At 43.7% G+C, this 12552-nt stretch overlaps 1 protein-coding gene across 1 annotated transcript in view; it reads right to left on the bottom strand.

Moving 5' to 3' along the window:
* Nucleotides 1-12552, bottom strand: part of cmya5 (cardiomyopathy associated 5) — a 72590-nt gene that overhangs the window by 59287 nt on the left and 751 nt on the right. The window contains exon 2 of the mRNA XM_046344916.1: nucleotides 2199-4926. Within this exon, the coding sequence (XP_046200872.1) occupies nucleotides 2199-4926 (2728 nt within the window). The remainder of the gene's footprint in view (nucleotides 1-2198; nucleotides 4927-12552) is intronic.

The raw sequence follows: 12552 nt of genomic DNA, 5'->3' as shown, positions 1-12552 counted from the left end.
TATCTGTATCTCCCTCTCCTGTCTCTCTTTCTCTTCCTTCAGCCTCTGCCTGTCCTTTTCTCTCTCCCTCTCCATCTGTCTCTCCCTCTCCTGTCTCTCCTTCAGCCTCTGCATCTCCCTTTCCTTTTCTCTCTCCCTCTCTAACTCCATCTGTCTTTGCCTCCTCTGTCTCTCCTTCTCCTCTCTCTCCTTCAGCCTCTGCCTCTCAATTTCTCTCTCCCTCTCCAATTCTATCTGTATCTCCCTCTCCTGTCTCTCTTTCTCTTCCTTCAGCCTCTGCCTGTCCTTTTCTCTCTCCCTCTCCATCTGTCTCTCCCTCTCCTGTCTCTCCTTCTCCTCACTCTCCTCCTTCAGCTTCTGCCTTTCCCTTTCTCTCTCCTTCTCCTCTCTCTCCTTCAGCCTCTGCATCTCCCTTTCCTTTTCTCTCTCCCTCTCTAACTCCATCTGTCTTTGCCTCTCCTGTCTCTCCTTCTCCTCTCTCTCCTTCAGCCTCTGCCTCTCAATTTCTCTCTCCCTCTCCAATTCTATCTGTATCTCCCTCTCCTGTCTCTCTTTCTCTTCCTTTAGCCTCTGCCTGTCCTTTTCTCTCTCCCTCTCCATCTGTCTCTCCCTCTCCTGTCTCTCCTTCTCCTCACTCTCCTCCTTCAGCCTCTGCCTTTCCCTCTCTTTTTCCCGCTCCAAATCCATCTGTCTCTCCCTCTCCTGCCTCTCCTTCTCCTGTCTCTCTTTCTCTTCCTTCAACCTCTGCCTGTCCTTTTCTCTCTCCTCCATCTGTCTCTCCTTCTCCTCACTCTCCTCCTTCAGCCTCTGCATCTCATTTTCTCTCTCCCTCTCCATCTGTCTTTCCCTCTCCTGTCTCTCCTTCTCCTCCCTCTCCTTCAGCCTCTGCCTCTCATTTTCTCTCTCCCTCTCCAATTCTATATGTCTCTCCTCCTTCTCCTGTCTCTCTTTCTCTTCCTTCAGCCTATGCCTGTCCTTTTCTCTCTCCTTCTCCATCTGTCTCCCCTTCTCCTCGCTCTCCTCCTTCAGCCTCTGCATCTCCTTTTCTCTCTCCCTCTCCACCTGTCTCTCCTTCTCCTCACTCTCCTCCTTCAGCCTATGCATCTCCCTTTCTCTCTCCCTCTCCAACTCCATCTGTCTTTCCATCTCCTGTCGCTCCTTCTCCTCCTTCTCCTTCAGTCTCTGCCTCTCATTTTCTCTCTCCCGCTCCAATTCTATCTGTCTCTCCTTCTCCTGTCTCTCTTTCTCTTCCTTCAGCCTCTGCCTGTCCTTTTCTCTCTCCCTCTCCAATTCCATCTGCCTTTTTCCCTCTCCTCCAGCCTTTGCCTCTCCTTTTCTCTCTCCCTCTCCTGTCTCTCCTCCTTCAGCCTTTGCCTCTCCTTTTCTCTCTCCCTCTCCTGTCTCTCCTTCTCCTCCTTCAGCCTCTGCCTCTCCTTTTCTCTCTCCCTCTCCAACTCCATCTGCCTTTCCCTCTCCTGTCTCTCCTCCTTCAGCCTTTGCCTCTCCTTTTCTCTCTCAATCTCCTGTCTCTCCTTCTCCTCCTTCAGCCTCTTCCTCTCCTTTTCTCTCTCCCTCTCCAACTCCATCTGCCTTTCCCTCTCCTGTCTCTCCTTCAGCCTCTGCCTCTCCTTTTGTCTTTCCCTCTCAAACTCCATCTGTCTCTCCCTCTCCTGTCTCTCCTTCTCCTCTCTCTCCTTCAGCCTCTGCCTCTCATTTTCTCTCTCCCTCTCCAATTCTAACTGTCTCTCCTTCTCCTTCTCCTTCTCCTGTCTCTCTTTCTCTTCCTTCAGCCTCTGCCTGTCCCTTTCTCTCTCCTTCTCCATCTGTCTCTCCCTCTCCTTCTCCTCCTTCAGCCTATACATCTCCCTTTCTCTTTCCCTCTCCTGTATCTCCTTCTCCTCGCGCTCCTCCTTCAGCCTCTGCCTCTCCCTTTCTCTCTTCCTCTCCAACTCTATATGTCTATCCTTCTCCTGTCTCTCCTTCTCCTCCTTCTCCTTCTCTTCCTTCAGCCTCTCCTTTTCTCTTTCATTTTCCACCTGTATCTCCCTCTCCTGTTTCTCCCTCTCCTGTCTTTCCTTCTCCTCCTTCAGCCCCTGCCTCTCCCTATCTCTCTCCCTTTCCAATTGTATATGTCTCTCCCTCTCCTGTCTCTCCTTTTCCTTCATCTCCTTGTTCTCCTTCTCCTGTCTCTCTTTTGCCTCCTTCAGCCTTAGCCTCTCCCTTTCACTTTCCCTCTCCAACCCCATCTGTCTCTCCCTCTCCCCCCTCTCCTGTCTCTCCTCCTCATTGAGCCTCTGCTTCTTTATCTCCCTCTCCAACTCCATATCTCTCTCCTTTTCTTTCTCCAGCTCCCTCTCTCTCTCTAGATTAGAGTTAGGGCCAGGGCAGAGCTGTTTTCTCTCTGTCTCAGACACTATCATCTCTCTTGCCTCCTGCTGCGAGATTATCTCATACTCCAGCTCTTCTGCAGTCTCCCTGTGCAGCTCCATATCTGAAACTACAGTTTCTCTGTGCAGCTCAGAGAGGTCTTCCTGTGGAGCAAAGCTCCTGAGGGGAGTGAACACCCACTCGTCCTCACCTTCCAATTCCTGCTTCTTCATTGGCTCTTTCTCCTTTCCCTTATCTCCCTCAGCAGGGGCAAGAAGTGACGCCCATCGCTCCGCAGCTTCTGCAGGAGGGGCAGTTGGAACTACTTCGGCTTCAGGATTGTGTGTGAAGGACTCCTCCGCTACACTCACAGGCTCCTCAGATCTATTTTCTACTTGTTCAACTTTGTGTGCTTCAGCTAGCATTTCCATTCTATTGATTGCTTCAGCTGCAATTTCAGATGCCATTTTAGTATCATCTGATACGTTCACAACAGCTACTGATAAATCAGTAACTGCCTTTTGAGAGACCCTGTGTAGCTCCAGTGCTCCTGCTATGGCCTCAGTTGGATCTTTAATAGCATCCTCTGCTCTTACAGGTTCAGATGCTTTAACTACAGTCTCTGTTTTACTTTCAGTTGACACCTGGTTCACCTGTACAATCACAGGCTCCTGAATTACAACTGGTTTTGCCACTCTAGACACTTCTACTTCGTCTTCTTTTTTCACCTCCTCTGCCTGAGCTAGTAGCTCTGTTTCATGGGATACTTTATCTGACACTACCTCCTCCTGGCTGTCAACCTCTGACTCATGTGCCTCAGGTGTTGTCTCACTTTTAGTTTCCTCTACCAAATCAACCTTCTCAGGTTTCTTTCCTGGGACTAGATGGTCCTTCTCAACTTGAGACACTTTGCTGTCTGTATTTACAGACTCAGAGTCTTTATCTGGACCAGTTTCCTTGATGTGCAGCAAAGATTTCTCTGTTGATTCTTCCATCTCTGTTGATTCCTCCATCTCTTTATATCCTGCTGGTTGCAGGTACCCATTCATCTCTGCAGCTTTGATCTCCTCCTTCTTACACTCCTCCTTCTCCTCTTCTTCTTCTTCCACCACTCTCGTTAGGAATCCGGTCAGCTCAAACTTACTCTGCGACCACATCATTAGCCCCTCCCCTTTACCATCCACTTCTTCTGATTGGTCCTCCACATTGGGAGTCTCGTCTTTCAGGATAAACTTCTCCAGGTATCCGTCTGTTTCCTCTGAATCAGACAGTCGCCTCTGGAACGATCTGTCCGACCCCACGCTCTCTGCCTCTGAGCCTTCCTCGTCGCTCCTCCTCCTCTCCCCCATGGCGTCCTCATACAGGTCGGAGTAGAGGAAGGACATGGCTGTGGGTTCCTCTAGCAGGATGGGATCAATGATCTTAGGGGGTCCCGGGGAGAGGAAGATGGGGGTGAGGATGCTCTCCTCTCTGCCGAACAGTGCTGACCCACTTTCCTTCAGAGACCTCAGACTCTCCCTTCTTCCTTTCTTCCCTCCCTCCTCTTCATCCTCTTCTCCCCTTTTCATCAGGTCCTCTAGGGATGCGTGTTGTTTGTTCCCGTAGAACACCTCATCCAAACGCTCGCTGGCAATCTCCATGTCTGTGACAAACACAAATTCATCGTCCGGAGCTGCAGAGAGGCTGTCTGTGGCTGTCATCTGCCCCAGATTAGTCTCCTCTCGTTGGGGCTTCGTGGGTGTCTCGTCTCCCACTGGCTCTGGAACCTGCTGCCCAGGAACCACCTCATCCAGGAGGGTAAATGCCTCAAAGTAGTCCATGTTGCTGGTGCCGTCCTTGTGGCTGTGAGGCCCCTGTTGCTCTGTGGGTTCTGAGGGCTTAGACTCTCCTACTTCTTCTCCTTCTGTGCCCTCCTGTACCTCCTTCACTTCTGGGTAGTCCTGGGCAGGTAAGGCCTCAGAGCCCCGCCTGGATTTGGACCTGATCCTGGGTGTCTCCTCCAAGTAGGACAGGTTATCCTGCAGCTCAGTGCTCTCCTCCTCGTCCACTGTGGGCAGTTTGGACGGGACTTTGATGTTGAGGATCTCATAACCCTCTGAAATCAGACTAAACAGCTCCTGCTCTTTGTCTTTCACTTCCCCTGACTCTGTGTCTGACTCTACACTCTCCACTCGGATGTTTGGCACAGACACCTCAGCCATCTCAGGCCTCTCCACCCCCAGTGTCGAGCCAGACCTGGAGCTCCCGGGTCTCCTTAGCCTCTCACCCAGCCTGGCCTTTCCTCTCATCCTCTTCCTCCTCCGAACTATCTTGTCCTCATCGAAGACAATGGTAATTTTGCCCTGTGCACCTCCACCACCGGTAGCAGAGCCGTCCAAACTGTAGGTGTCAGAGCTGTAGCTGGCCTCCGACGCCCAGGGGGTGGAGCATCGGCTGGAGGCCGTTTCCCAGACTATGCCGCTGTCCTCACTCTGAACAGTCACCATGGAGAAGGACGGGTCCACCATCAGACACTGCAGCTTGGGCTTCACAGACTGGTCCTGGACCACCTCCCGCAGACTGAAGAAAGGAACAGGGAGTTAGATGAGTTACTTGGGAGCACATAAGAACATAGGTATACAAGTGAAATGCACATGTGGGGATACTTCAGGGGGTACTCCGGGAAAAGCAAACTGTGAGCAAAAACCTCACATTGAACGTGATTACCTCAACCGTTTCTCAGCTTGATAACTAGAGAAGTGTGCATCAACTTGCAGTGTGTGTGTGCATATCAGAGCCTGTGTGTGATAAGTGATCAATCAATCAGTGTCTGGTTGTGCGCGTGTGTTTGGCAAAGGGCATCGCTTGACCGTAGCTCTGTGAATCTTAATTGTACAAACCCTATTATCTGGCAGGAAGGGAATACTATGTCTAGATCAATTCTAGAGTGAAGATTCTACACCCCTCTTTGCTCAAGCTGATCCTCTCCAATGGACTTAGAAGTTGAAGCTAAAAATGGGGCAATTTTGGGCAATCAAAGGGGAGAGTCAATAGGCAGGTTTCCATCGCCCCGGGTTTATTTAACAAAATCAACATTTTTTATTTATTTTTATTTCACCTTTATTTAACCAGGTAGGCAAGTTGAGAACAAGTTCTCATTTACAATTGCGACCTGGCCAAGATAAAGCAAAGCAGTTCGACAGATACAACGACACAGAGTTACACATGGAGTAAAACAAACATACAGTCAATAATACAGTATAAACAAGTCTATATACAATGTGAGCAAATTTGGTGAGAAGGGAGGTAAAGGCAAAAAGGCCATGGTGGCAAAGTAAATACAATATAGCAAGTAAAACACTGGAATGGTAGTTTTGCAATGGAAGAATGTGCAAAGTAGAAATAAAAATAATGGGGTGCAAAGGAGCAAAATACATTAATTAATTAAATACAGTTGGGAAAGAGGTAGTTGTTTGGGCTAAATTATAGGTGGGCTATGTACAGGTGCAGTAATCTGTAAAATGCTCTGACAGTTGGTGCTTAAAGCTAGTGAGGGAGATAAGTGTTTCCAGTTTCAGAGATTTTTGTAGTTCGTTCCAGTCATTGGCAGCAGAGAACTGGAAGGAGAGGCGGCCAAAGAAAGAATTGGTTTTGGGGGTGACTAGAGAGATATACCTGCTGGAGCGTGTGCTACAGGTGGGAGAGGCTATGGTGACCAGCGAGCTGAGATAAGGGGGGACTTTACCTAGCAGGGTCTTGTAGATGACATGGAGCCAGTGGGTTTGGCGATGAGTATGAAGCGAGGGCCAGCCAACGAGAGCGTACAGGTCGCAATGGTGGGTAGTATATGGGGCTTTGGTGACAAAACGGATTGCACTGTGATAGACTGCATCCAATTTGTTGAGTAGGGTATTGGAGGCTATTTTGTAAATGACATCGCCAAAGTCGAGGATTGGTAGGATGGTCAGTTTTACAAGGGTATGTTTGGCAGCATGAGTGAAGGATGCTTTGTTGCGAAATAGGAAGCCAATTCTAGATTTAACTTTGGATTGGAGATGTTTGATCCCATTGGGCACACACTGGTTGAATCAACGTTGTTTCCATGTCATTGAACCAACGTAGAATATGGATTGAATTGATGCCTATGCCCAGTTGGATGTGTAAAGGAAATGGCAGCTATAGGATAAATGTTCTAAAGATCAACAACATTTTTATCTGTTCAAAAGAGTTGTATTTTTCTTTTGTTGATCTTTCTTTATTTGGATAGTAGCTGCGGCACACCTTTTGTAATATCCAGGAAAGTAGACCGGACACCATCGCAAATCACACATTGTGTCCTGTCACAGATAATTCTCTAACCACTAGCAAGAAGCCTGATCCAGGCTTATTTAAGTCAAGTCGGTCTTTGAGTGAGAATGTAATGGTCAACAGTGTCGAAGGCCTTGGATAAGGCAGCTCAATGGTTTTTATGATCTAAGCAATTTAACACATCATCTATAACAAGCGTAGCAGCTGAAACTGTGCTCTGTCTGGGTCTAAAACCAGACTGGTGCACATTTAGAATAGAATGGGAAGTTTAAAAAGGTCTTAGCTGAGAGTTGGCCAGGGATTCTAAAACTTTGGAAAGGCAAGATAATTGATCTAAGTCAAAATGATCTACTCCGTTGTTTAGGGGGGAGGACGTGTCACTTTCCAGATCTTAGGGATAACACCAGGAACAATTGTCAAGTAAAAAAATATAGGCTAATGATTCTGCAATAAGTGGGGCAGTGAGCTGCAGTAAGAAGGGATCAAGAGAATCAGCCCCTGTGGATTTGTTAGCAAGGCACTTACTAAATCATAGATATAAAATGGTTGAAATGAAAATAGAGAATGTGTATCTGGGAGTGCATCATTTTCAAAAGTTTCGAGGGGAATAAATGAGGAATTTCTAGAAACTATTCTTTAAAATAGATGGCCAGCTGAGGCTAAATGGTGTATCCATCTGTCTGAGCTGATCTCAGTCCAGCTTCCAACTTAGTCTTGAAAGTTGTAATAGTAGAATGCACAAGGTGCAATTTCGAAATCGGTCATCAGTTTTCCTCTTGTCATGTCAGTCATTGAATACCTTAGAGAGCTATTTATAACTTGGCAGAAATGTCCAGATCAACTAGCCCATGTCAGCTAACGTTTTTTAGCTAGGCTTTCAGAGATTTAAGTACTTTCCAGAAGTTTGCTAGATTCCTACTATTCTGACATACACAGTTCAAGAAGTACAGTATGTTGACTTTGCTTTCCAAACCAAAGACAGACATCTACAGTTCCTTCAGAAGTTGACTTTTTACACATTTTGTTGTGTTACAGCCTGAATTTAAAATTGATTACATATAGATGTTTTGTTACTGGCCGACACACAATATGCCATCATGTCAAAGTGGAATTATGTTTTTCAAAAGTTTTACAAATCAATTAAAAATTAAAAGCTGAAATGTCTTGAGTAAATAAATATTCAACCCCTTTGTTATGGCAAGCCTAAATAAGTTCAGGAGTAAAACTGTGCTTAACAAGTCACATAAGTTGCATAGTTGCATAATGACTACCTCATATTTGTACCCCACAAATACAATTATCTGTAAGGTCCCTCAATCGAGCAGTGAATTTCAAATGCAGATTCAACCACAAAGATCAGGGAGGTTTTTCAATGCCTCACAAAGAAGAGCATTGGTACATGGGTAAAACAAATAATTAAAAAGCAGACATTGAATATCCCTTTGAGTATGGTGACATTATTAATTACACTTTGGATGGCATATCAATACACCCAGTCACTACAAAGATACAGGCGTCCTTCCTAGCTCAGTTGCCGGAGAGGAAGGAACCCGCTCAGGGTATTTACCATGAGGCCAATGGTGACTTTAAACAGTTAGAGAGTTTAATGGCTGTGTTCGAGAAAACTGAGGATGGATCAACAACATTGTAGTTACTCCACAATACTAACCTAATTTACAGAGTGAAAAGGAAGCTTGAACAGAATAAAAAATATTCCAAAGCATGCATCCTGTTTGCAACAAGACACTAAAGTAACTGTTAGAGCCGATTTGGACATATTTGTATAAAAGACCGAACATATGGAGCTCCATGTATATGGGCGGCAGTGTAGCCTAGTGGTTAGAGCGTTTGACTAGTAACCGGGAGGTTGTGAGTTCAAACCCCCGAGCTGACAAGGTACAAATCTGTCGTTCTGCCCCTGAACAAGCAGTTAACCCACTGTTCCCAGGCTGTCATTGAAAATAAGAATGTGTTCTTAACTGACTTGCCTGGTTAAATAAAGGTAAAATTTAAAAAATATATATTTGTGTGAATATATTAAATATGAATGTAAATGATGAAATATTAGGTATGTACCTTTATGATTTATATTTACCTGATTGAGATATATTAATTTGTTGTTAGTGTAACTCAGCCATTTGGCCTCCCCTCTTGCCTATTCATTGTATTGTGGTAAGTGTGTTAGGATAAAGGCCGGAAGTTGGGCCTTCGGGAGAGGGAGTCCTTGCTAGATGCGGGAGCGGTATAGTTTTTTGACCATACAGACATACAGACAGGTCATAATATGTATTTTCCATATAAAGTCATCTATGCTTTAAGTTGATTGGAGAATCATTTATCATTTAAGTTTATGTTTATGTTAGAAATAAGAAGAATAAACATTTTTGTTGCACCATATCCCTGGATGTCATCGAATGTTTGGCCGTTTGGAAACCTTGAGTGTGGACTGTATGCGTACCAAACAACCCCGCTTCAGGCTTGGGCAGTGGCTATGGTAAAGACGAAAGGAAGCCACTACAGTAACACTGCAAAAAATGTGGCAAAGCAATTTTTGTCCTGAAAAAAAAATGTTATATTTGGGGCAAATCCAATACATCAGTGATTACCACTCTCCGTATTTTCAATCATAGTGGTGGCTGCTCCATGTTATGGGTATGCTTGTAATTGTTAAGGACTGGGGAGTTGTTAGCCTAATATGATCCACTAATGCTATCAATCCTTAAGAACAAAGGCTACTGATAGTGGCTAAAATTTAACATGATACACATTGTAAAAAATACATTGAAAAGTCTGGCCGTATACTGTAATTAAACATTATATAAAGTATTATAAATCAACTTGGTATGTTTGGTGCTATACTGTAATTTGCGCATGACTACAGAAGCTATGGCTCTCCAAACTTCATCCCTGCAAGATTATAAGGCCATCATTTCATAAACGTCACTGTGGAAAAAGTTGATATATTGATATGCTTCAGTTTGCTGTCATATGACTAGTTACACATTTGTCTCCTGCAATCATAAGGTAAAATACATCTAAACAATTGTCATTTATATTTACAATCCCCGTATCCAATCGGCTTACTCATTTACCTGCAGTAGCTCTTATCAATTTGTAAATTACAGTGCATGAAGAATGGTGCTATTTATATCGGGAAAAATAAAGTAGATCTTATTCATCCTTTCATCGCGCAATTGTTGGAATTATGAGGAAATTAAGTTAAGGTCAGGATACGGCGTATCTGTAGACACACCGCCGCCATACTTAATTTCTTTGATCTCCACCCCAAAAGAATAGCATGCTATTCTCATGCCTAAGTTCAAGATCAGAATACACGTAGAGAGAAAAGAGCATAAAAAGGGAATGCCATTCCATTTATGCGTGCTTAACTCTGGTCGTAATTCCCACCTTAGAGCACAAGGCAGAGCCGAGGTAGGGAGATAAATTCCCACTAGTGTCAGCTAGGCTTTATTACCAAGGCCTACATTCAAGATTTGACATTGAAATTGCGTAGGGAACCATTTAAGCTGCCCTTTACGAATATGACGACACCCCCACCTTTGCCAAATCTGTATACATTATAACCAGTCAGAGACACATCAGTATTCGACATAGACTTTATTAACCAAGACTCAGTAATAATAGGAATGTCAGTATTGGTTTGAGAGACCAGAGTTACATTAAAATCTATTTTCAAAATCAAACTTCTGGCATTTACGTCAATCAAATCAGCAAGAGTAGAGCAGGCCGGTGCTCAGGGTTGGAATATGGCCTAGTGGTTAGAGCATTGGACTAGTAACTGGAAGGTTGCAAGTTCAAACCCCCGAGCTGACAAGGTACAAATCTGTTGTTCTGCCCCTGAACAGGCAGTTGACCCACTGTTCCTAGGCATTCATTGAAAATAAGACTTTGTTCATAACTAACTTGCCTAGTTAAATAAAGGTACAAATAAATAAATATCCATTGCAGTGTGGAATGCAAGCCTAGTTGTATTTACACCATCCCAGCAGATATCTTCAAAAAATAACTTTGCTTTTCCGAGCATGCACTTAATTTAATTGAGACCGGTAATGAATTGGCCTTGTCAAGCATCATTCTAATGTTCTTCAGTAGAGGGCGCTACTGGTCTTAAGTCCCAAACACACAATGTGTAGTCTTTTGCAATTGAGTTGGGTTGGGTTTAATGGTAAATGTCACAAATCACACTGCATATAGAGCTGTTTTCTAATAATGTTATTGGAAATATAAGACTGCCTTGCAAGTATTACAATTGTATTACAATTGTAATATTTTATTAGGGTTGTTAGAACCTTTTAGTCGCTAGCCCATTTCTCCCAAAAAGTTTTAGTCTTGTAGAAAAGGTTCATTGCACCATAGGGATAGCCCTCTCAGAAGGCTGCCTTGTTGGACTATTCAAGGAATGTTGGGTTGAAGCATTAAGTTGCTAAGAGAAAGACAAAATGAATTTATTTCATGAAGGAATGACTTGAATTGTGAGGATGACCACGCAATTTATCTACCATGAGCAAAATGTATTGGTTTTCTACCCGAAGTTGCAAAGGAAATGTGATCCATTTAATAAAAACAAGGACCAGCTAAATGTCTGGCAGCATAGCAGGAACAGCAGCATTTAGTGGTCAAAACCTGATATTTTCACACTAATATATGGTAAAAAATTGCAAGACTTCAATTTAAAATTTCTCAGAACAGAGGCAAATAACCATCACCAAATTCACAAAGAAGACATTACATAGTATGAAGAAACAATACTCCAAACTGCATATTCATACTACTTGTCAGACATATAGATCTTATATTGTATTCTGGTTGTTGGGGTGGGATTGAAGTGAGGGGTTTGTGGGTGGCTTTTGAGTATTTTATTGGATTCCTCATGTCTTACTCATTTGTAGGAAGACGTTTGGTCCAAATCGGATGTTGGGTGCTATATTTATTGAATATATCCTTTAAACTTAAATGGACAATTTGGGTGCAATCAATTTTATACATTTTTCTGAGATTAAATTTCAACAATATTAGGTTTCGGAAATGTCAATCTTACCAGTTTATAATTACAGAAACGATTTCAGAACAATGGTGGGTGTCATGGCTTGCTGAAATGACATGGAACGACTCAAATGGTATGACACTTATGGGATGATTTAGAATTTTGTGCAGTAGTATTTACTGACAGCCAGAAACTGTGAACACAATTGCACACATTTATTTTATGATGAAAACAACGTGTTAATATTCTGTGAACAAAACAATGAACTTTGTACTATTCACTGATGAGGTCTAAGATATGTGGTCTAAGATATGTATTTGAGCATTTGATCATTGCTGTTATGCTATAGATACATTTCAACACAGATCGAAAAATTGCTTGTACGCGATTGAGAAAAGCTGTATAACAAATGATCCTATATGCACTGAGCACTCGCTCTGTCCAACAGTAGATCAAAACTGGGAAGGCTAGTGTCCCCGAACATCATCGTGACTGGGGCTGCGGGACAACTATCTATGTAGCTACAGTAGCAATATTCAGGATAACCTAATTAGAGAGTAAAGCACTAAACTGTGTGATAGTGTAAGGCCTAGATTCAATTAGATCAAGTGTTAACTGGTGATCATTGACACCCGCATACTGATGTTTTGGTGGTGTCTGAGATGTAACTGCATATGAGTTGTCAAACCGGTGAGCAGCTGCTCTTGATCATTGTCACAAAGCCACACAGTTCAGAATGAGAAAATGTAGGCTATATAGAAATAATGATGCTCAAATTGAAAATCATTAAACAAAATAATTAAGGTTTTCTATCAGCCTAAATCGCTTTCCAGTGTTCAAACTTGTAAACAAGCCTGCATACGATTTCTCGTAATGTGACTCTGTGCAGCCAT

This window comes from Oncorhynchus gorbuscha, linkage group LG04 (assembly GCF_021184085.1).
Source record: "Oncorhynchus gorbuscha isolate QuinsamMale2020 ecotype Even-year linkage group LG04, OgorEven_v1.0, whole genome shotgun sequence".
NCBI classification, from domain to species: Eukaryota; Metazoa; Chordata; class Actinopteri; order Salmoniformes; family Salmonidae; genus Oncorhynchus; species Oncorhynchus gorbuscha.
Note: the sequence above shows the minus strand (reverse complement) of the source record. Positions and strands in the feature narration are given on the sequence as shown.